The sequence below is a fragment of the Salvia hispanica genome, chromosome 3 (genome assembly GCF_023119035.1).
Source record: "Salvia hispanica cultivar TCC Black 2014 chromosome 3, UniMelb_Shisp_WGS_1.0, whole genome shotgun sequence".
Taxonomy (NCBI): domain Eukaryota; kingdom Viridiplantae; phylum Streptophyta; class Magnoliopsida; order Lamiales; family Lamiaceae; genus Salvia; species Salvia hispanica.
Window position 1 is genome coordinate 37,219,072 of NC_062967.1, and position 2,554 is coordinate 37,221,625.

General features: G+C 36.4%; 1 protein-coding gene across 1 annotated transcript; it reads right to left on the reverse strand.

The window, feature by feature from the left end:
* Positions 1 to 280: 280 nt before the first annotated feature.
* On the reverse strand, positions 281 to 1,939 carry LOC125217059 (loganic acid O-methyltransferase-like). Its single transcript, XM_048118884.1, has 3 exons — positions 1,717 to 1,939; positions 1,013 to 1,642; positions 281 to 666 (listed from the first exon to the last, which is right to left on the reverse strand). Exons 1-3 carry the CDS (start codon positions 1,801 to 1,803, stop codon positions 331 to 333), a joined length of 1,053 nt encoding a protein of 350 aa, XP_047974841.1. The 5' UTR covers positions 1,804 to 1,939; the 3' UTR covers positions 281 to 330.
* Positions 1,940 to 2,554: the final 615 nt, after the last annotated feature.

The window sequence follows — 2,554 nt, forward strand, 5'->3', positions numbered from 1 at the left end:
AATAAACATTATTTCAAATTTGTCAAATCTTATCACATGATATACTACTCCCTCCTTCCCAAATTGTTTATCACTTGTGTTCATATTCGTCAATCCCACAAAGTCCGTCATATTTCACTTTTACAATTTTTATAGTGGTTCTCACATTCTACTAACTTATTCTCACCATATCTAATTATAAATCTAATTAATACTGTATAAATATATGAGTTACATTCCACTAACTTTTGCAATCTACCTTTTATTACATTTCTTAAAATATTTAAAACAAGTCAAATTGTGGGATGAAAGGAGTAGAATTTATTGAAGTCTTATACCATTGACAATTAATTACTGCACATTTTTATGCTTGAGGATAACAACAACCATAATAGTTCTATCTTTAGAAGGATCTGCGTATACTGGTGAAGCATGGAATTTCTTCTTCAAAAGGTTGAACGTTTCATCGACGGTTTCAGCTCCAAACTTATTTGTAAGCATATTTTGATGAACCGCCCTAAGACATGCCACGTGGCCATCAACATTGAGGAATGTCCCACTCTTCATAATCTCCATTCTTTCTATGCTGAAACTATTGCTCTTTTGCAGTATAGCCCTCAACTCCTCTGCAGTGGGAAAGTAGTATGGAAGGTTGAATGTCCTTGACTTTGCCTCACTCAATCTTCCCTGAAAAAGTCAATATAGAAGTCAATTTCATTGAAGTAATGTCTCTTATGATTAAAAATTTAAAAGTGTTTACTCCTCTATCCGGCAAAACCTGACATGTTTTATTATTTCGGGTCATCCGCCATTTAAAGTTACCTGTTCACCTTTTTTCGGTTTTAATAACCAGACATCATACTCGTTACATTCACATTCCACTAATATAATTTAATACGTTAAAATGGGATCCACGTTCTACTAAATTTTTTACTTATTTTCTTTATAAAGTCTGGGACAATTTTTAAAACTCTTGCCTAGTCAAAACGTATTTTTAATTGATAGACAAAGGGAGCATTAAAAAGACATATACCTTTTCGACCATGTCGACAAGGGAAGATCTGAGAAGTTCAACACGCGATACAACGGTAGACTCCTTTTGTGGGTCCCAAAAGTCGGGCACTCCGGGAACTAGAAGAGCCATAATCCCACCTTTCACCATTTCCGCAGCCCTACACTTCAAGAATGACTCCAAATCCCTCTCAAATTGATTCAAATAAGCTTCATAAACCTCCTCTCTCTCTCTTCCGCTCCAAGCCGGAGACTTGAGGCCCTCGGCTGCCTTGGGCACCTCCGTCAGCCAGTGGATCGCCCAAGAAGAGTACGCGAAGTGGACAGAAGATGGCGGGAGAAGGCGGCCATGGAAGTCTCCGGCTATTGCAGCTACCTCATAGCTCCTGTCGGATGGGAGGGAACGGAAGAGGGTGTTGAAGTCGTTGGAGACAACGTCGTTGAAGCAAACGTAGAATTCGGGGGTTTTGAGGTTTGAGGTTTCGTATTTGCGTTTGACGGCTTCGATGATCGTATGCATGGCCGGAAAAGAGTTGCTGCCGGTTGAGCACCCGAAATCGGCAGTGCAGAAGTGCTTGGTTGAAGTTGGAATCTCCAATTTTGTGGCGATTTCTTCTTCGATGATTGCCTTCGTAGGTTCCAATATTCCTCCCTTGAAAACATGATATATCATCAAAAATATGAATGTTAGTTAATTATGATAGTAATTGATGTAAAGATATGTACCTGGTAGGATGAGTTTTTGACATAGCTGAGAGGTCCATTGCCACCATTCATGGCCAATTGAACATATTCATTATATTTGGAATCCATCACGAAAATATGTAGAGAGGCGAATCACATATGCATATATATATAGACAAGATTAGAACTAAGTGAGAATTAAAACTAACAATCCCAGGGCCGGTTACAAGTAATAACTCAATCGTACGTGATTACTCTTGTCCATCGAATCTTATGTAATAAAAATATTGTTTTTTAATACTCTACTATATTACTCCATGTATTCTAGGATTTGTTCAACTACGAGCTATCTATATATACATACACTGCATGGGTCGCGTTAAAATAGAACCAACCTTCTAATCCAGAACCCAGAACTATCTCAATATTATGTATTAAAATTATCAATACAAAGACAAAACTTTCTAAATAGATTTGTGTTGATAAAATTATATCTTTGTGTTGAGATTTAAATTTACATGTTATGTTGATAAAGTTATATCTATATTTTGAGAAATTTCCAACATAATGTTGAAGTTATGGGTTTTGGATTGAGAATTAGTTAGCATTTGATTACAACCCTACACTGCATTATCGTATATATAGGATAGAAGTTGTGAACTATACTCCCTAGTCCTTGTCCCTAATAATTTATCATTATTTGATCTGGGTTTTAAGAAATGTAATAGAAAATTAGTTGAAAAAGTTAATGGCACGTGGATCATACTTTTATATATTATTCCCTCCGTCCCACATAATTTTACCCAGTATTCCATTTTGGGTCATCCCACATAATTTTATCCATTTCACTTTTACCATTTTTGGTAGTGGACCCCATATT